We start from the raw sequence: 20,948 nt of genomic DNA, 5'->3' as shown, positions 1-20,948 counted from the left end.
AATAATTAAAGACTAATAAAATAATACTTATATAAAGCTATTTGTTCAGTCAGTGAAAGATATGTAGCGTCTTATTATTTGTTTTAGCATATGCATTTGACAATCAGGTACTTACTGAAAATCATTATACGAGTTAGTTTTTCTTATAATTACACTTAGGTTGAATTTCTTTGCTTTCCCCATCAATATCCATTTAAAATTTGCTCTTTGATTAACAAAAAGTACAATATATCCTAATCTGGAATGTTTATAATTCAGAGGTCAAATTGCAAGAGGGGAGCCTTCAACAGTTACTCTCCCTAACTAATCTTAGGCTTTATGTATCTGGTAGGAATACATAAAGGTATCTGTGTTAGGTATCTGGTAGGGACCTAACACAATGAATGGCATATAACTGGTAGTGTAAAGACTTATTTTCCAGTTGTTAGTATGGATATCACCCTTAGGCTTTTTACTAGTTGATGACATTTTGTCACCTTTAAAGAGCGGTTTTGTTATTTTTTTTTAAAAATAAACTTAGTCAAGTACAGTTGATCTTTGAACAATGTTGGGGCTAGGGGGAGTAACCCCCTGTGTAGTTGAATATCTGCATATAACTTTTTTGTTTCCCCCAAACCTAATTAATGATAGTGTTACTGATAACATAAACAGTCAATTTATACACATCTTGTGGATTATATGTATTATATACTGTATTCTTACAAGAAAGTTAAAAGAAAATGTCATTAAGAAAATAATAAGGAATAGAAAATATATTTACTATTCATTAAGTGGAAGTGGGTCATCATAAAGATCTTCATCATTTTCTTGACATTGAGTAGGCTGAAGAGGAGGAGGAAGAGAGGAATGGTTGGTCTTGTCTCATGTGGCAGAGGCAGAAGAAACTCCACATATAAGTAGACGACACAGTTCAAACCCGTGTTCCAGTTTACGATATATACATAAATAAAAGTAAACAAATGATAAGTGTGAAGCTCAATTAAATTTCTCAAAATGAACATACTTCACCATTAAAAAAAAATAAAATGGTTAGCCACAGACTGGTAAATATACTTGCAAAACATATACATACCTGGCAAAGGATATGAACCAGAATATATAAAGAACTCTCATCATTCATTAATAAGAAGACAAAGAACCCTGTCAAAAAATGAACAAATAATTTGAACAGATATTTTATCAAGGATATGTGAATGACAAATACATACTGCATAGATACAGATACATAGATGTTCAATATCACTAGCCATCAGAGAAATACAAAATGAAACCGTAGAATGATACCACTACACACTAACTAGAATGGCTAAAAATAAAATCTGATGATGTTACATTTGGTAAGGATATGCAGCAACTGGAAGTTTCCTCTCATTCCTGGTGAAATGGTAATAGCCATTTTAGCAAACAATTGATTAGTGTCTTACAAATTCAAACATATTCATTAGGAACTATAAATTCAATTCCTAGGAATATGTGTAAAATAAATGAAAGCACATGTCCACAAGAAGGCTAATGTTCATAGCAGCATTCAAAATGTTTTAATTTGCTTTTCATAAATAACGGTATTGAGCTTTCATTGCTTGTTTGCTCTCTGTATCCTTGTTTTTAAAGTAAGTGTTGACCTCTTTTGTTCTTTTTAAAATCAGTTTGCTTTTCTTTTATTGTTTAAAGAACTCATTATATATTTTGGGTGCCCATCTGGTATGTGTTTTACAAATACTTTCTCTGGTTTTTGGCATTATTTCATTTTTTTTTTTTAAGACAGGGTTTCACCGTGTTGGTCAGGCTGGTCTTGAACTCCCGACCTCAGGTGATCCGCCCACCTTGGCCTCCAAAGTGCTTGGATTACATGCGTGAGCCACCACGCTGGCCTTATTTCATTTTTATAACAGTGTGTTTTGATGAGTAGAAGTTAATTTTGGTGACGTCCACTTTGCCCATTTTTTTCTTTTATGGTTTTTACTTTTTATATCCTGTTAAGAGAATTTTTTGCTTCACTCAGTGATTTTGCCGTAAGTTTTTCTCTGGAAGTTTTAGTTTTTGGTTGTACATTTATGTCTGTGGTTTAGTTTGAGTTAAAATTTTGTATGTGGTGTTATGTGTGAGTTGATTGAATTTGTGTGTGTGTGTGTGTGTTTGTGTGTGTGTGTCTGTTTTCTTTTTTTGGCTTGTGGATATCCAGTTACTCTAGCACTGTTAATGAATTTTTTTTTTTTCCCTCCATTAAATTGCTTGACATCTTTGTCAAAAATCAGTTGACCACGTTTGTGTGCATCTGTTTCTTTCTGGAACTTCTGTTCTTTTCCCTTGATCTAGGTGCTTTTCCCTAGTGGCTTTTATCATTGCCACACTATCTTGATTACCATAGCTTTATAGTAAGTCTTGCAATCAGTTGATATGAGTCCTTGAATTTTGTTTTGTTTCCAAATTGATTTGACTATTCTTGATTTCTTTTTCATGTAAATTTTAGAGTCATCTTGCTGATTTCCTTAAAGTCTGCTCTAATTTTGATTGGGATTGCATTGAATCTGTAGGTAAATATGGAAAGAGCTGATTTCTTGCACATAGTTTGTTAGAATTCCCCCTCAGCATTTCGTGTGTTTTGGGTGCTATTATAAATGGTACTATATATATACACAGATATATATAACTTTTAGTTGTTTATATGTATATATTATATATAACATATGTAATGTATAACTTTATGTTATAACCTTAGTTATAACATAAATGTATAACTAAATGTATAAACAACTAAATGTATAACTTTAGCTGTTTCATTGTTGATATGTAGAAACACAGTTCATTTTTGTGTATTCAACTTTATATACTACAGTCTTGATAAGTTCCCTTATTAACTTAGGGAATTTTTTTTGGTAGATTCTTTGGGGTTTTCTATATAGACAATCATGCTGCCTGGAATCAAGGCAGTTTTACTTTCTCCATTGCATTGTATGCCTTTTATTTATTTTTTATACCTCATTGCATTAGCTTCCAGTATATGTTAAAAACAGAAAACATTCAGTCTTTCTTCATTAAATATGACGTTAGCTATATCTGTTTTAAAGAGGCCGTTTATCAGGTTGAGTAAGTTTCATTCTATTCCTAGTTTAGTAGAGCTTTTATCATTAATAGATGTTGAATTTTGTCAAATGCTTTAAAAAGTATCGAGATTATGTGGTTTTTTCATCTTCATTTTATTGATAATGATAAACTATATTTTTTGAATATCGAACCAGCCTGGCATTTCCAGGATAAATTCACTTGATCATGATGTAATATCCCTTTTATATGTTACCAGATTTGGTTTCCTTATATTTTGTTAAAAGTTTTTGCATTTATGTTCACAAAAAATAGGCAATTTTTAGTCTTTTCTCTTAATCTCTTTGTCTGGTTTTGATATCAGGATATTGTGTCTTATAAAAGGCTTTGGAAAGAGCTTCCTTCAGTCTGGATTGAGCTGGTTACTAAGAACAAGAATATATAATATGCTACCTTTTGTGTAAGAAAAAAGGGAAAATAACACATACAAATACATGCTTGACTTTACAAAAGGAAGAGGTGGTGAGAGATAATGGGACCAGAGGTTTATGGGAGGGAATGATACTTCAAAGTATACCTTTTTTTAAAAAAAAATATAGTTTTGGGTTTTCATAGTGTGTTTTTCAGTATTCAAAATAAGGATGGAAATGGGAAAATCCAAATCCACTGAAACAAATGAACCTGAATGTATTTTAAATTAGTACTATACCCCCATTGAGGGAACAAAGAGTGAATCTAAGTAATTTATTATTAATAATATAGTATTGACTATACCTTCAGTTTGGGTCGAGTTGAAAGAGAAGGGTTGCAGGCAACTCTTGAATTCGTTATTAGGTTTACTTTTTCATAGTGATATGGACAAAGCACTTCTGGGACTTTTTAGGTGTATTGGGAATTGAGTAAATGTTTTGAGGTTGTTGGAGTGATACATACCAGGTGAGCCTGGATTATTTTTTAATGCTATAAAATAGAATTTCTTTTTTTAAATAAGAACATGTCACAAGAAGCCTGTTGGCATTCCTCCTAGCCAACTCTGTGATAATTTAATAATCAAATAAGTATAATAAATTATGAACCATCAGAAATAGGAATAAATCCATAATGATGATAAAAATAAGTGAATGAAGAGAGGAGAAAGGAAGGCTGTTTCCTGAAGTACGACTCTGAGCTGTAGAGTTGGAAAATCATTTTGTAGTCAGCATAGAATATATTAGGTAGGGCAAGAGTCATAACAAAATTAGGGAGAAATACTGATGAGAAGCAGGATATTTTCAGTGTTTTAAAGCGTCACCCCACAGACTGTGTACTAATTGCAAGGGATAAAATACTGATTACACATTGGTAGCATCCAACAACGATATGGGGCAGATGGTCACCATGTGACTCCAGATAGGACACCCTGAGGGGACACATCATCTCCTCTGTAGTATTCTGGCCAAGACTGCGTAACCTGAATTTAATCATGAGGAAACATTTGACAAGTCCAAAAGAAGGAATGTTCTGCTTTAAAAAGTGGGGAGGGAACTGTGGTCCTTAAAAAAGTCAGTGTCATAAGCGACAAAGAAAGACTATGGAAGTGTTCCAAATTAAAGGTGGCTTAGGAGAGAGAACCACTAACTACAGAACCTGACCCTAGACTGGATCTTTCACTGAATGGGGGAAAATATACCATGCTGGATATTATTGGATCAACTGAAAAATTAGAATTTTGGAATATAGACCATAGAGTATAAAAAAATATTATAACAATGTTATAATTATATAAGTTGATCACTGTGCTTTCCTTATGAGAGAGAGTATCTCTAAAGAAATGCACATTGAAGCAAAGGAGCAAAGGGCTTGATGTATATATCTATATCTATATTTATCTATCTATCTATATGTAGATAGATATATAGTTTATTTGGATTTCCTCGAGAAAAAAAGGTGTGTGTCTGTGTGTGTGTGTGTGAGAATGCAAGAAAGTGTGAGAGAGCTTAGGGAGTGCAAATGAAAAAGTAAAGAAGTGACATTAATAATGGCTGAATCTGAGTATGAGTGATTTTTGTATTCTTACTAACTTTTTGGTAAGCTTGAAATTATTTTCAAAGAAAATATTGACAACATTTAAAAATATCTGCCCTTTACTTTTAGACTTTCCTCTTTATAAAAAGAGCTTGGTTCTTTGTCTGGAACCAGTTTGGAATGAACATTTTTGTAATATTTTCCTGTGTGTTGGTGTTATGATTCTGCAAGCCAACCATTGTTAAATATGACACCAGTTAGTGGGAAAGAAATGAGTCATTCTGTGGATGGCCAGAGTCTACAACCTAATTATAGGGGGAACTATTTGTTAGTTTATTAACTTTATGGAAGTATCAACTATAATGTCTACTAAAGTATTTGGGAGTTATCATTGTTATCAATTATATTTTGAAGAAATTTTAGAATGATTATTTTATATCAAAAATCTACTTGTCCCTGATTATTTAGTTTTATAAACTAGGAAAGATTCCCATTTTTAGCCCTAAGAGAGTAACTATTTATTTATTTTAAAAAATGTTCATTGAATGCCTGCTATGTGCTGGATCTTTTTCTAGGTGTTGGAGCTGTAGCATCAAACAAAATAAAACGTTTGCCCTCACAGATTTTACATTTTCATGGAAGGACGTAGACACACAGGAATAGAAGGGAAATAGACCTGTTAGAGTATCACAGTGCTTATATCCAAGCAACTCTTATTTTACTTAATAATGGCCCCAAAGCATTTGAGTACTATGCCTAACTTGTAAATTAAATTTTATCATAGTTATATATGTGTGGGGAGAAATGTAGTGCATATAGGATTCAGTACTATCTGAGGTTTCAGGCATGTACTGGGGGTCTTGAACCTATCCGACCCCCACACAGATAAGGGAGAGTCTACTGTAATCATCTCTTAGAAAAGCACATAGGCAGAGAATAGCAAGTATAAAGGCCCCAAGGCAGGGATGTGCCAGGCCTATAAAAGGAATGGCAAGGAAGTCAGTAGGAAATGAAGTCAGAGGTAATGGGGGCCAAATTTTATAGGTTCTTTTATGTCATTAAAAAAATTGGCTTACTCTGAGTGAGATGGGTACCCATTTGGAGATTTTGGGAGCCCAGTGTTATATGATTTATGATTTATATTAGGTTGTCTGGATCACTCTGGCTACTTTGATGAGAAGGGACTTGAAAGTAGGACAAGGGTAGAAGTTGGGAGGCCAATTACTAACCTATGGCAAAAATCCAAATGAGAGACAGTACAGACATTGACCAAAATAGTAACTATGCAGGTGGTAAGAAGTGGTCAGATTCTCAGTATTTCTGTAGATAAAGTCAATAGTACTTGCTGATGGGTTAGAGAAGGAGGGTAAGAACTTGAACTTTAGATGTCAAGGAGAAGAGGAGGAACTAGCAAAGAAGGCTGACAAGGAGAGGTCAGTGAGATAGGATGAAACCAGTAGAATTGGCTCTGGAAGCCAAGAAAAGAATGTGTATCCAGATGCGACGTGTCATTCTAAATGCTGCAGGTAAGTCAATAAAGATGAGAACTAACAGACCTTTGGAGTTAACAATATGCAGGTGATTGATGACCTTCAAGTTTCAGCGGTGTGGTTTGTGGTGAAAGTCTAATTGGAGTATGTTAAATTTGAATGGAAGTGTACTTGCAGACAGAGAGTACATATTTGTAATGTTCTGCTGACAAAAGAATCAAAGAAATTGGCCATCACCTAGAGGTGTGCAAGGAGTCAAGAGGTTTTGTTGTTTGTTTTCTAATGATTGGAAATGTATTTGCCAATGATTTTGCTTTCTTGGAGGGAAGAAATTGATGACGTAGGAGAGAAGTGGGATTTCCTAGAGCAATAACATTGATGTTCTAGGCATGTAACATCTAGTAGCAAAGGGAAGGAGTTAAGATTTTGTTGTGAATCCTGAAATTTGGTAAAGGGGTACAGATTCAGATAGGGAGGTAAATATCATGAGAGATTCTGGAAGTTCTAATTGTGTAGGAATCAAGGTCGGGTATTGTAGAGTGATTTTTTCTGTGACTTTTGAATTTTTTTTTCCTGTATGATGCATTTCATCAGATGATCTGGCAAGAGTCCTGGGAGGCCTTAGGAGAGCTATATAAAATTGCTTGTTAATTTTTTTTTTCTTCAGAAAATTTAGTTTTTGTTATTATTTAGTTTAACTGGCTATTTTGTATAAAGTTTGGGAAGAAACTCCACAAAACCTTTCTGGGATATTTGGAAAAGAAGTTTTCTCATTGATCTTCAAGCCAAATATTTTTTTTTTTAAAGAGACAGGGCCTCACTTTGCCACCCAGGTTGAAGGGCAGTGGCACATTCGTAGCTCATTGTGGCCTCAGTCTCCTGGACTCAAGTGATCCTCCTGCCTCAGGCTTCTAAGTACCTTGGACTACAGGTGTGTGCCATCATGCCCAGCTAATTTTTAAATTTTTTATAGAGATGTTGCCCAGGGTGGTATCAGACTGTTGTTCTCAAATGATAGTCCTGCCTCGGCCTCCCAAAGTATTGGGATTACAGGTGTGAGCCACTGTTCCCCGCCCAAAGAGTATGATTGATTCAAAGGGTCTTGGAATTAACCCAGCACAATTTCCATTTTATGTATTAATGTAAGAAAACCAACTCAAAAGACATAGATAGGCCAGAGAGATACAGTTAATCATCTAGCTAAGTCTGGAATTCAGGTTTCTGTGGCATTTCAATTTACATAGTTTAATTTTGAAATGTAGTTTTTATATGTATGTGCATATACATTTAAATTTAACCCTCTGACAATATAACTCATTTATTCTAAATTGGAAGCAAGCAGAGCATGAGTAAAAATATGTAAAATGTCAGGATCAAAATGGGAACTTTAAATTGTGGTCTAAATTGTGACCTGTATAAAACTTGATTCCTGAAAATTGTATTATATTGCATACTGTAGTTAGAATGTACTGAAATCATTTTGTAGCATTTGCTCTTGGCTGAGTTTATATTAAAATAAGTGATTGTAAATCTAGATTGATATTTAGAATATTTTAATTTCTGATACTTTAAGATATCTGTAGATTACATTTATATTTAAAAATGGGTTTAGAGAGTCATTGGTACTCTAACTTGCTGTTTCCAGTTTTCTGGCTACCTGCTATTTTTGCTTCAGCTCCCTTTTCTCGACAGTTGCCTATATTTGGTAAAGGCTGGTAAAACCAAGTAGTGAGCATCCAAATACATACAAAGTACACATGAAACAATGAAAAAATAGCAAAGAACTCAGGAGGAAAATGTGTAAAATATGTGAATAGGCATTTCATACAAAAGGAAATATGAGGTAGCCACGAAACATGAAGAAATGTTCAGCATCACTAATTAACAAGGAAATGCAAATTAAGATCACAATTAGATACCATGCTATACCCCAAAATTAAGAAATTGGCATTACTACATGATGAAGAGGCTGTAGATGTGGTAGTTCTGCTACTACCTGTTGGTAGTGAAGTTATAAATTGCCAAACACTTTTTAGGGGAAGTAAAAATTGGCATCATCATGAAAAATTAAACAGATTATTCCCCAGTTCTTAGGCATATACTTAAGAGAAACTCAGACACATGTGGAACATGAGACACGTGTCAGAACTTTCATAACATGAATGTTCATAATAGCAAAACAAAACTTGGAGGGGAAAATAAGCTATTGACAAGAGAACGGTTAATTAAATTGTGGTATGTTTGCACAATGCAGTATTATTCTGCATTGAAAATGAACTACAACAATATGCAACAACATGGATGAGTGTTGGAGTTTGATACCATTTTTGTAGAATTCAGAACCAAGCAAAATGAAACACCATATTGTTCAGGAAGATGTACCTATGTGATATACTGTTTAAAAAGCAAACAAATGATAAACACAAAATACACAATTGCAGTTATAGGGGGTGGAGGGGATAAGAGAGGCAGGGCATGGAATGGAGGAGGAGCAAGTCAGTAGAACAATACCAATAACTTACCCTAAGGTTCTTGAATTGGGTGACAGGTATCTGGATGTTCATTCTATTATTTTGCTTTGAATTTAAAATGTTCCAAGTAATTGTTGTATATAGTAATTAATATATTAAAAGGTAAAGAAGCTATAATTTGAAGTCATAATTTAGGAGACATGTCATTACTTCTGCCTAACCTCTACTGCCACCTGAATTCCTAACAGCACTCTGTATTTCACTAGGATTATCTTGTTTTAAAGCTTTCTGTCTCATTAAGCCTGTATGTGTCTGCCATCTGGCAAGTGACTCAGTAAAAACTTATTGGATGAATAACTAGATTAATGACTTGAAGAAATAATTTAGGATATTTCTTAGAAACTACCAAGAAGTAGGCTTTTAAAGAGTAGTTTCCCTTAATCTGATTTTAAAAAATGGGCAAAAGATCAGAATAGACATTTCTCAAAAGAAGATATACATATGGCAAACAAACATGTGCTCAGCATCATTGATCATTAAAGAAATACAAATCAAAACCACAGTGAGATATCATCTCATCCTGTTAAAATGGCTTTTATGCAAAAGACAGGCAATAACAAATGCTGACAAGGATCTGGAGAAAAGGGAACTCTTGTACACTGTTGATGGGAATGTAAATTAGTGTAGACATTATAGAGAACAGTAAAGTTCCTAAAAACCCAAAAATAGAACTGCCATATATGATCCAGCAATCCCACTACTAGGTTTATACCCAAAAGAAAACAAATCAGTGTATCAAAGAGATATCTGCCCTCCCATGTTTATGGCAGCACTGTTAACAGTGGCCAGACATGGTGGCTCACGCCTGTAATCCCAGAACTTTGGGAGGCCGAGATGGGCAGGTCACCTGAGGTCAGGAATTCGAGTGCAGTCTGACCAACATGGGGAAACCCCATCTCTACTAAAAATACAAAATTAGCCAGGTATGGTGCTACATGCCTGTAATCTCAGCTATTTGGGAGGCTGAGGTAGGAGAACTGCCTGAACCCGGGAGGTGGAGGTTGCAGTGAGCTGAGATTGCATCATTATACTTCAGCCTGGGCAACAGAAGCAAAAGTCCGTCTCAAAAAACAAACAAAAATAGGCAATATATAGATGCAAATGAAGTGTCCAACAGACAAATGGATAAAGAAAATGTGATACATACACATTGGAATACTATTCAGCCATAAAAAAATGAGATCCTGTCACTTGCAACAACATAGATGAAACTGGAGGACATTATGTTAAGTGAAATAAGCCAGGTGAAGAAAGACAAACTTTTGCATGTCCTCACTTTTTTGCGGGAGCTAAAAATTAAAAGGGTTAAACTCATAGAGAATAGAATGATGGTTACCAGAAGCTGGGAAGGGTAGTAGGTGGGGTAGCACTCGGGATGGTAATGGATACAAAAATATAGTTAGAAAGAATATATAAGATCTAGTATTTGATAGCAGAACAGGATGACTATAGTTAACAATAATTCGTTGTACATTAAAAAATAAGTATAATTGGAATGTTCATAACACAAAGAAGTAATAGATGCTTGAGATGATGCACACCCCGTTTGTCCTGATGTGATTATTACATATTGTATGCCTGTATCAGAACATCTCATGTACCCTATAAGTCTATGTATTGACTATGTACAGCTAAACATTAAAAATTAAAAAATTTAAAATAATGATTTTTCTTCTGCTTCTAGCAGGGTTCCTGTAATATAAGAACCAGCCAGATAATGAGGTAGACAGCAAAACTAGGTTATCATTAGTTAGGTTTTTGAATAATTATCTGTCTACTGAAGGCAATATTACTGATTTTGTTTGAACTGTAATAATATGATTAAAGAGTTTAACAAATAGGGTTATATGACAAAAGCACATAGCTCATCTGAAAAGCAGAATGTCATTAAAGATGATGCTATTCTTTGGTATGACATTTTAGAGTTAGAAGGCTCATAGGAATTAGTCCTGTCTCCTCATTTTTGAATTAAAGAACTTTAGGATAAAAAATGTGTTTGACTAGACCATAGAACTTGTTGAGAGCAGAATTACTAGAGGCCTGGAAACTTTATCTCATGATTCATATGCTAATGTTTTCATATTGAAATATTGACTGGTAAATGAAAGGAAACATTTAAATATCCTATATAGGACACCCTGAATAACTTGAGACTAGAGTATGACCTTTGAATGAGGCAACAATTTTTAAAATTTTAATTTAGAACAAATCAACTCAGCTCTATACCACAATTATCTTGAGATGCATGACAAATACACCTAGAGAAATAGCATGAATTTTTTTTCCAAGAAAAGAGGCAGTGTGTGCATGTTCTCACTCATAAGTGACTGTTGAACAATGAGAACACATGGACACAGGGAGGGAAATATCACACATCAGGGCCTGTTGCGGGGTGGGGGTCTAGTGGAGGGATAGGGGAGGGATAGCATTAGAAGAAATACCTCATGTAGATGACAGGTTGATGGGTACAGCAAACCACCATGGCACGTGTATAGCTATGTAACAAACCTGCATGTTCTGCACATGTACTCCACAACTTTAATAATAATAATAATAATAATAATAAAAGAAATGTAGAAAAAAAAGAAAAGAGGCAGTGTGGTCTCTGATACACAAATGGTTAGTGGACTATAAGTGGTAAGGGTTGAGTTCTGAATCTGGCTGTAACGCTAAATAGCTGTGTTGTCATTTATTCTTTGCATAACTTCTCCAGGTCAAAGTTTCCTCATCAGTAAAATAAAGAAGCTGAATCAGATGGTCTGTAGAGACCAACTTTAAATAACTATATTTTTCGTGGATTTTTAATAGCAAATTTAACCTATCTTAAATAAAGTGCTGTATGTTCCATTATCAAACAAGCAAGACAAGTAAGGAGGTAAAGAGAGAATCAGTAAAAAATGAATGACTCATGATGCTGAGTCAGTTTATATTCTGAACATAAACTGAGTTTTTTCTTTTCTTCATCACAGGTATAATACTTCACGTCTGCTTCAGGAAGAAAGTGCCTGCCATTCTTATCATTTCTATGCTGGTTCATGCCAGCACAGAACAAAGAATCAGGTCAGTTTTAGGATTGTATTATTTGTTGAAAAAGGAGCGAGGAACAGAATTGTGATTGTTTTTGCTGCATTATTGTGCAGCAGCAAGACCACTGACTTGTGATTGAGGAGTTGAGTTTCAATCCTCCTTTACCATTGCTGGCTGGTAAGCTTGGCAAGCCTTCTTTCCTTGTTGGCTCTTAGTTTTCTGCGCTCAAACAGGGCTACGTTAGAATAAGTTAGGCCGGGCGCGGTGGCTCAAGCCTGTAATCCCAGCACTTTGGGAGGCCGAGGCGGGTGGATCACGAGGTCAAGAGATCGAGACCATCCTGGTCAACATGGTGAAACCCCATCTCTACTAAAAATACAAAAAATTAGCTGGGCATGGTGGCGCGTGCCTGTAATCCCAGCTACTCAGGAGGCTGAGGCAGGAGAATTGCCTGAACCCAGGAGGCAGAGGTTGTGGTGAGCCGAGATCGCGCCATTGCACTCCAGCCTGGCTAATAAGAGCGAAACTCCGCCTAAAAAAAAAAAAAAAAAAAGAATAAGTTATCTTCAGTTTCAATTTTGGCTTTAAATCAATATTACTTTGCTTATAGGTACCTACAGATGATAAAAGTCATATTTTTAAAGCATCATTTCCTCTTGTTTTTTCCTGGAAAAATCTAGTTGTTTGTAAAGCACATGCTGTGGAACTCTTCAATCAATTGTATTATAGTTACTTTGAGTGATTAGTTTAAGCTATAAACTATCTTGTGAGGCTCTTGAGAGTACTGTGGCTACCCTTAGTTTTAACGTTTTACTTGACTTTGTTATTAAGAAGTTTATTTTTTACATGAGTTATTAGTTTTTCAATAATGTTCTTCAGCTTTAGAGAGGGCACCGTTTTGATCATGTTGGTTCTCTGTTGATTGCAAGTAACCAAATTATTTTAACCAAAAAAGGGAAGACTTTTGGGATTGTCCCAGGAGATGCCACAGGATCCAAGAACAGAAATGCAGCTGGACTGCACAGGAAGAACCCAGGACCAAACACAATCAGATTTCCTGCAGAGTCTCAGCAGAGTTTCTCCTCTCTGCATGTCCATCTCATTCTTCTCTCTCTCTTTGGGAACTGACTCTCATCATATTTCTGTTCTTCGTGTGGGGAAGTCTGCTTGCCATTGCCTCCCAAGCATAATACCTTATAATCCAGACCCCCAAAGAAAGGCTAACTCCTGAGTACTCAGTACTGATTTCCCAGAACAGACTCTGATTCCTCAGTAAGATACCTTTAGACAAATTGTGTCTTAGGGCATGGTAACTTAAAAGCTTTATGTTGGCTTTCTTTGTTTTAAAGCCTGTTCTCTGAAACAGATCTCTAAAATGTGGATAACTAATAATAGGGTGTAGTAGTACTCCTTCCATGTGTGCAGTAGTCCCCCCTTATCAAAAAGGGATATGTTCCAAGAACCCCAGTGGAAGCCTGAGATCACAGATAGTAGGGAGCCCTATATATACTATGTTTTTTCTTATACATAATTACCTGTAACAAAGTATAATTTATACATTAGGCATAATGAGAGATTAATAATAACTATTAATAAAATAGAACAATTATAATAAATACTGAAATGAAAGTTATATGAATGTGGTTTCTATCAAAATATCGTGTTGTATATAATATTTTTGAAGTGTCGGTAACAGGAACCGTGGAGGGTGAAACCATAGATAAAGGGGGAATATTGTAATACTTTAAAGATTTATCCATGTTACTGTATTCAGCTATGTTACCTAGCATGAAAATGGATAAAGCGTCTGATCCTTTTAATGCTGAACAGTATTTCAGTGTTTGGATAGTCCATAGTTTGTGTATCCATTCACCAGTTGATGGACATTTATTTGACTATTATGAATAAAATGGTACAGTACAGTAAGATATTTTGAGAAATGAAAGCTTTTTTATTTGACTTTTTGAGAAAAAAAGATTTGAATATAGGAGACATATCATTAGGTACCCAGCTCAGCTGCCAACTATGATTTTGGGTAAAAATTACTTTTTCTCTGTGCACCTTAATTTATTCAGCTCCTGCCATTGCCACATACTAACTTTGTGACCTTACTCCATTTCTGCATCTTAAAAAAGGAGTGGATGATAGTGGTAGCTCATGATGTTGTTATGAAGAATTAATATATGTGTTCAAACAGTTCCTGGCACATCGTTATTATTATCATCATCATCAATTTTTGAAATCAGTAGTTTGGATTATATGACTGCAGAGGTCCCAGCTCACTAAAAAATCTGTGGTCCTAAGATTTTCTTATATGAACTAATATCTTTCTTCTTAATATAGACCTTTGGGCATCTGCTTGAGTCTTTAATGAAGGCTAATTTTGGTATTACTGGTAGAAGTTACTTTGAATTAAGTATATGTATGTTATCTACTGCCACATCTATTACTTTGTTAGGGCTGCTATAACAAAGTACCAAAAACTATGTGGCTTAAACGACAGGAATTTATGGTCTCTCAGTCTGTATGCTAGAAGTCTGGAGTCAGCGTTGCAGGGTTGGTTCCTTTTGAGGCTAGTGAGGGGAAGGATTTGTTCCAGTCCTGTTTTCTTGGCTTATAGGTAGCCGTCTTCTCCCTGTGTCTTTTTGCATGGTCTTCCTTCTATGAATGTCTCTTGTGTCCAGATTTCTGAGGCCCACGTGATGGCCTCATTTTAACTTGATTACCTCTGTAAAGACTCTAGCTTCAAATAAGGTCACATTTTGAGGCACTGGTGGTAAGGATTTCAACATATGAATTTTTGGGGGAACAGTTCAACCATTGCCCTACGTAGCAAATTACCCAAAAACTTCCAGGTTAAAACTGCAAACATTATCGGTTTTTGTTGATCAAGAATCTGGGTGCAGCTTAACTGAGTCCTCTGGCTCAAGGTCTCTCACAAAGCTGCACTCAACATGTCTGCTAGGCCTGTGGTGTCATCTGAAGGTCCTGGGGGAGGATCTGCTTCCAGTTCAATCATGTGATTATAGGCAGCACTTAGTTCTTCACTGGTTGTTGAACCAAGGGACCCAGTTTCTTGTGTGGCTGTTTTTGAGAAGCCAACTTCAGTTCCTTGACACATGAGCCTTATTTGTAGGGCAGTTCACAACATGGCATCAGCTTCCATTAGTGCAAGCCTAACAAGAGAGGGTGAGCAAGATGAAAGGCCCAGTATTTTTGTAATATAGTCTTGAAAATGGCATGCCTTCACTTTTTCCATATTCTGCTTATTAGGAGTGATGCGCTAGGTCCAGCTAACATTCAAGGAGAGAGGATTACACAAGGGTGTAAATACCGGAGGGTAGGGTCATTGGGAGCCACTTTTGAGACTGACTGCTAGTATGTAGGATTGAAGAAAGAAGAAAATACATTAAGTGGAAAAATTAAGAAAATATTTAATATTAATCAGAAAGCTTATCTTAAACCTCAGAGATATATCGCTCTTGTGCGTTATTAGGTTTATAAACAAAGCAGCTTGCCTTTAATTAAAAAAAAAAAAGTAACTTGTAACTTTTATCTGTTTCCTCTTTTTTTTTTTTTTTTTTTTTTAAAGCAAAGGAGAGTTTAGTCTGTTTCCTTTTATCAGAATCAGTTATGTTTTGGTCCTGTGTAAACTTCTTCAGGTGACACATGGCTTTTCACTTTGCTAAGTTATTAATATGTTTCTCATAAAATATGCAGAGGTCTAATCTCATTTCCCTAGAATATTTTAAGAGTCAAAGTTCTGAGATTATGAAGATTACCTTAATTTTATCAACTATTTTTTGTGGTCATTTTCAACAACTAAGGTGTTATCAAATATTAGGAATTATCTGCCATTTGTGAGGTTATTTAATACACCAAACTAGCTAAGGATAGTTACTCAATTACAGTTGCTTTTCCAGAACATAGTAGTATAATCTTAAATACCATATCATCCAGCTAGCAGCTCGTATCATTTACACTGATGTACAAATATGTGGTGTTTTGTCAGGGTTATCCAGAGACAGGCTATTGATTGGATATGTATTTAGATAGTGTTATATATGAGAAAGAATTTTTTAGGGGAATTGGCTTAGTCGATTACGGAGACTGAGAAGTCTCACTATAGGCTGTCTAGAAGCTGGAGAACCAGGGAACCTGGTATCATGACTCAGTCCAAGTCCAAAGGCCTCAGAACCAAGGAAGCCAATGTAACTCTCAGTCCAAGGCAGAATCAGACATGGAGAAGGGAGAGAGCTTGGTGCTAGTCCCAGAATCCAAAGGCTAGAGAACCAGTAGCTCTCTGATGTTCAAGCACAGAAGAAGGGCATCCTGGCTCTAGAAAAGAGAGCAGATTCACCTTTCCTCTGCCTTTTTGTTACGTTTGGGTCCCCAGCTGATTTGATGGTGCCCACTCACATTGAGGATAGATCTTCCCCACTCAGTCCACAGACTCAAATGCTAATCTCCTTCGAAACACCTTCGCAGACACACCTGGGACACCCCAATCATTCAAATCAAATTCCATACCACCTGGTTTTGTCTTTCAGCAGAAAGGGGATGAGCTCAGTGCCTGCTGAAACATTGAGAATAAATGCTGCTTTATCAGCTATCTGGATGTGTTAGTCCATTCTCACATTGCTATGAGAAAATACCTGAGACTGGGTAATTTATAAAGAGGTTTAATTGACTCACTGATCTGCAAGGCTGGGGAGGTCTCAGGAGACTTACAGTAATGGTGGAAGGCATATCTTCACAGGGCAGCAGGAGAGAGGATGAATGCCAGGAGGGGAAATGCCAGACACTTATAAAACCATCAGATCCCATGAGACTCACTCATTATCACAAGAACAGCATGGGGAAATCTCCCCCATGATCCAGTTACCTCCTGGCCCCACCCTTGACATGTGGGGATTATGGGGATTACAATTCAAGGTGAAATTTGGGTGAGAACACAGAGCCAAACCATATCACTGGGTATCCCGTAATCCAGTCATGTTGACACCCCAAATCCACCACCATCATACTTGAATACTAATTTTATGGGTTCTTTTTGTAATTCTTGTTATGGAAAGTGGTATAGTTGTGTTTCTGGAAGTGAAATTTTCGCCTAGATGGCATTATCTGTAGGAGTTAATCTATAAGGTGTGTGTGTGTGTGTGTGTGTGTGTGTGCACGTGTGCGTGCACATGTAACGTATGGAACATTTCTTTAGTAAATTTAGTCTAAGAACTCAACTTTTTTGACTTGTTAGCAGGGTTAGCAGAAATCATACATAAATTTGAGTTCTTTTGATACTTATAGTGGACTAGGGAAGACATTCTTATTTTTGAACAAATATTAATTTTTTTTCTTAGAAAAAACTCTGTTGAATTGATTATGACAGAGGGGAAGGTATAAAGTTTAGCTCTTAGGATGCTGTTACCAGGATACTGAGCTGAGAGTTTTGTTTTGTGATATACCTTCTTTTTATTAGGAAAACTTCTGGAACTGGATAGATTTATGACTAGATTTTAGGCTTTTTACTCTTTGAGGAAAATAATGTTGCAAATTTTATGGTTTAGAAAAACATCACCCAGAAATGAAAGTCTGTGTCAAATGTATTAGAAAGAAAATATGTGTTGCGAGTTTAAAAAGCTTGAAGGGAATTCAGGAAAATGTAAATGAGCAAAGATACTTAATGTGGTGTTTAAATTGCAAAGTATAAAGAATTTTTATAATCTGAAAAAAGTAAATAACAAAATAAAATTGTATTACTAGAGTTTCAGGATTTTGAATTTTAATTTAATTTTCTTTATTTCTTTTCTTTGATTTTCACTTCTTTTTAAGAAGTGACGCTTAAAATTTAAGGCTTAGAAACACTAATCTTTTTAATCACCACTTTATCTGCTGTTGTGAAACGTTTTTTTCCTTTTCTGTAGACTTTTCATTTATTAAATGAAAAGCACAGCCTGATATTTCTATGCCCACATCATAGTGAATTTACTTTCAGCCGTTAGTATCCCTTACTTAGCACTTGTTTTGGGGACAAATTATACATTGATCTTTATCAACAATGTGATTAAAAATATATAAGATATATTAAAAGCAGTTATGAAAGTGAAAAAACTGCTGTGTAATATGTGTTTTGGTTAAGATCTCAAACTTAATCATATTTTCCAGTTTAAATCATATTATTGCTTATAGCTCTTTATCCCAAGACAGATTTTCTAACTTCTTATTATTTCCTCATCTGTAAAATGGATTTATTAGTAATACTTAGAAGTATCAAAGGATTAAATGTGATAATGCTTATAAAGTACTTAATACTGTGCCTGGCACATAGTAATAGAAGCTAAATTTATGTTGGCTAATATTTGTTGTTAATAAGCATCAACCTTATTCATTTTTACTTCAGAATTTTTGAGATTGAAATATAAAAACCATGTCAACAGCAAATGGTTTTATATATATATATATGTGTGTATATATATATATATATATATATATATATATATATCCCTTGGTATTTAGTTGATTGGTTACATATTTTATTAGCAAGCTGACGTTATTTTTGTACTTTATCTTAGTGAAAAGCCAAGAAGTGATGTTTATTTTTGAAAAATAGAATAGAGTTTGCATAAAAGAATATAAGTTTAAAGGCATCACTTAAATTATTGACTTACAAAAAAAGGAGAGAAAAAGGAAATAGAGGAAATAAGTGTGTTCTTTTTGCTTAGGTCAGAGGTGATATTTTGTAGTCAAGAAGTTCTTAAAAATTGCAAGCACTAGGATGTCAGGTTTTCATTTTCTTCTTAAACTTTGTTAACCACTAGACCCCCTCTTCTGTTTCTCATTTTTTGTTTTTACATAGGGGTAAGAAGTGGGGAGAAGGGATGCCATTCATTGTCTTATAAAGGTCAAGTCATTCCCTGTGGTCATGTGAGTGTCCCTTGTGGGTACCTTAATTTTATGAGGATCTCTACTAAAAGGCATCTTTACATGGATTAATCTGGTTGAGAGATGAATGAGGGCCCTTGGTAGCATCCTAAGAAACCTAAAGTCCTTCTCCTTTTAGAAAAAGAATCTATGCCTAAGTTAAGTGAAATATGGAATTTGAAAGTATTATAAGTGATATAGAAGGAAGGCAGACAATTTATTTTAAATATGAAATAATGGAGTCTGAAGCTGCTTATTATCTTCTTTGTGTGTACTCAGGGAAGAACCTCAAAAAGCCTAGCTGAGGATCATATTTTGAAAGTAAAGATTCAGTATTTTTTGATTGAATGAAGGATTTTTTTGTGAATATGTCTATATTCTGGATTGAAATGTGAGTTAAAGAATTACCAGATTTCAAAACATAGGGAAGGGAGTACAGGTTCTTTTAAATCTTTGCTTGCCTTTTAAAACTTAACTGCTTTGTGTTTTCTTAGAAAAATTAGGAAATTTTGATTCTTTCCTCCTCCAAACAGCAGAAATTATTTATAGTGATCTTTTTCCCTTCCTTCCTCCTACCATCATTTCTTCTCTTCTGCTTAATTTTTGACCTTTCAGCTTGGTTCTCTTATTTGATCATACTATATGTTTTGTAGGAAGCAAATCATGTATCCTATGTTTATGATTGCAAGAATTGTTTTTCCCCTTAACAATATCTCTAGCTGTTTCTAACCTTTATAATTACCTAGTCTAAAACAAGTTTCAAAAAGTCTCATAGGAATGCATTTTTGTAGTCATCTGTGAACCAGTCATCTTTTAAAATTAAAACTTTTTGAGATGAGATTTGGTTTATTTTTTTAAAAAACCTTTGCCTTCTTCCAACATCATTTGATAATCCTAATGCTTTGCTATTTCTGAGCGACTAGTGAGCATTTAGGAATAAGGCTTCCTTTTCTGGTCAGGAGTTAATTGAAGCCTTTACAGAATATTATCAAAAAGTAGACTGTCCCTCATGAAAAAACACCTCATGGATTGTTATTCTGGAGGCCCTACTATAGAATTAAATAGTGTAGGAGATTAGGTTTTTTTTAAAATACGGGTTTATCTTTATTGTTCCTATGTTTTGGATCATACATTTTTATGTTTTTTATTTCCTTTACCTATTAAAGAGTGGCCTTGTTGAAGGAATTCAGTTTTATAATGTTATGGATATGTTTGAAATCTATCGCTGTTACCAGAATAATAGCTAATGATTATTAAAAACAACAATGTTAATAGCAGGTAACATTGACTGTTTCCTAGGATTTTTAAAAACACATATTACATCATTTATTTTTCTTATAATCCTATGAGGTAGATTCTATTATTATTATACTAATTTTATGCTGTTGAACAGGAGAAGTAACTGACCCAAGGGCACAGGATTAGGAATGGCAGGGCCTGAATTCATACCTAGAAGTCTGGCTCCAGAGCCCATGTATTGGACTGCTCTCCTATCATGCCTCTCTAAAACACAAGGAAAGACCTCACTAATTTCTTTTTCTACCCTAAAAGGACATGAGGCTTTTATATTATGTTTGAAATTATATTTGAAGTTGATAGTCTGTGATTATTCATTCATATTGAACATAGGTTTCAAACATTTTTTTCTATTGCTGATAAAAATAAGAAAATGCACACTAATAAAAAAAAGTTTGGATCAGAAATGATTTGTTCTGTCTTCTCAGGTGACTCTGTATAAGGTTAGCATCCTATTTTGGGAAGAATATATTGATTAGTAATTGAATCCCAGACTTTGCTATGTCCTAGTCATATTTTTGGTATTTAGTATGCTCATTTAACTCATTTGTTTCTTTGTAAGTTTACATCTGTATCTACATAGATGTTCATAATTGCCTTTCTGCCCCAACCCGAAGGTTGTTTTGAAGACAGTTTTCCT

General features: G+C 34.9%; 1 protein-coding gene across 9 annotated transcripts in view; it reads left to right on the top strand.

The window, feature by feature from the left end:
• WDFY3 (WD repeat and FYVE domain containing 3) overlaps positions 1–20,948 on the top strand; it is a 292,916-nt gene that overhangs the window by 21,424 nt on the left and 250,544 nt on the right. For 5 of the 9 annotated variants that reach the window (XM_074396384.1, XM_074396385.1, XM_074396386.1 and 2 more), the window contains exon 2: positions 12,037–12,127. The exons of 2 other annotated variants lie outside the window; for them this stretch is intronic. In XM_074396384.1, coding sequence (XP_074252485.1) covers positions 12,093–12,127 — 35 coding nt within the window. In that variant the 5' untranslated portion in view covers positions 12,037–12,092. Of the gene's footprint in view, positions 1–11,474; positions 12,128–20,948 lie in introns of those variants that run through there. 2 more of the 9 variants (XM_010334758.3, XM_074396389.1) reach the window with 1 other exon arrangement.

This window comes from Saimiri boliviensis, chromosome 3 (genome assembly GCF_048565385.1).
Source record: "Saimiri boliviensis isolate mSaiBol1 chromosome 3, mSaiBol1.pri, whole genome shotgun sequence".
Taxonomy (NCBI): domain Eukaryota; kingdom Metazoa; phylum Chordata; class Mammalia; order Primates; family Cebidae; genus Saimiri; species Saimiri boliviensis.
Note: the sequence above shows the minus strand (reverse complement) of the source record. Positions and strands in the feature narration are given on the sequence as shown.